The sequence below is a fragment of the Antrostomus carolinensis genome, unplaced genomic scaffold (genome assembly GCF_000700745.2).
Source record: "Antrostomus carolinensis isolate BGI_N321 unplaced genomic scaffold, ASM70074v2 scaffold36803, whole genome shotgun sequence".
NCBI classification, from domain to species: Eukaryota; Metazoa; Chordata; class Aves; order Caprimulgiformes; family Caprimulgidae; genus Antrostomus; species Antrostomus carolinensis.
In genome coordinates this window covers 2,243-2,768 of record NW_010303733.1, presented here as the reverse complement: position 1 = coordinate 2,768, position 526 = coordinate 2,243, and the positions used below count along the sequence as shown (strand labels likewise).

The 526-nt window shown below is 63.5% G+C and overlaps 1 protein-coding gene across 1 annotated transcript in view; it reads right to left on the bottom strand.

Moving 5' to 3' along the window:
• Nucleotides 1-235: 235 nt before the first annotated feature.
• The window catches only part of N4BP3 (NEDD4 binding protein 3), a 2,478-nt gene continuing 2,187 nt past the window's right edge, over nucleotides 236-526 (bottom strand). Inside the window, 3 exon segments of the mRNA XM_029084076.1 lie at nucleotides 236-273; nucleotides 276-496; nucleotides 498-526. The exon segment at nucleotides 498-526 is cut by the window's right edge and continues 362 nt beyond it. Coding sequence (XP_028939909.1) covers nucleotides 236-273; nucleotides 276-496; nucleotides 498-526 — 288 coding nt within the window.

Here is a 526-nt window from a genome sequence, read left to right as displayed (position 1 = left end):
GGATTCAGAGCACGGGGCACATGCAAGACCCCCCACCCTGGCACAGAAACCACCCCCCCTCCAGATACTCCCCCAGAAGATCCTGAGCGCTGCAAGAAGGAAGAGCTCCCTTGTTGCAATCAGTCCTTCTCCCCAGGGCAGCACTGAGCGGACAGTCCCTGTGCAGACCCTGAGATCATCCCGTTGCAGCAGCAAGAGACCTTCCCCCTTCACAGTCCCACCAGCATCCTGCTGCTCAGATCTTTGAGGACTCCACCCGCTCGATCCACGGCGAGGAGGCCCCGACCCCCTTTTTTTCCGCAGCTGCCGCAGCTCCCGCTCCAGCGCCTGGCTCCGGTGGTACATCTCCATGTAGCTGGCCTGGAGCTCCCGCTGGTACCGCAGCACCTTCTCCTTCTCCTCCTGCCAGGTTTTCCTCTCCAGCTCAAAGTTCACAGCCTGCAGCTGGCCCTGGCGCCGCTCCCGCAGCAGCTCTGCCCACAGCCACTCCACCTGCCGCTCCAGGGGCTCCGCCGTGTCGCTGTGA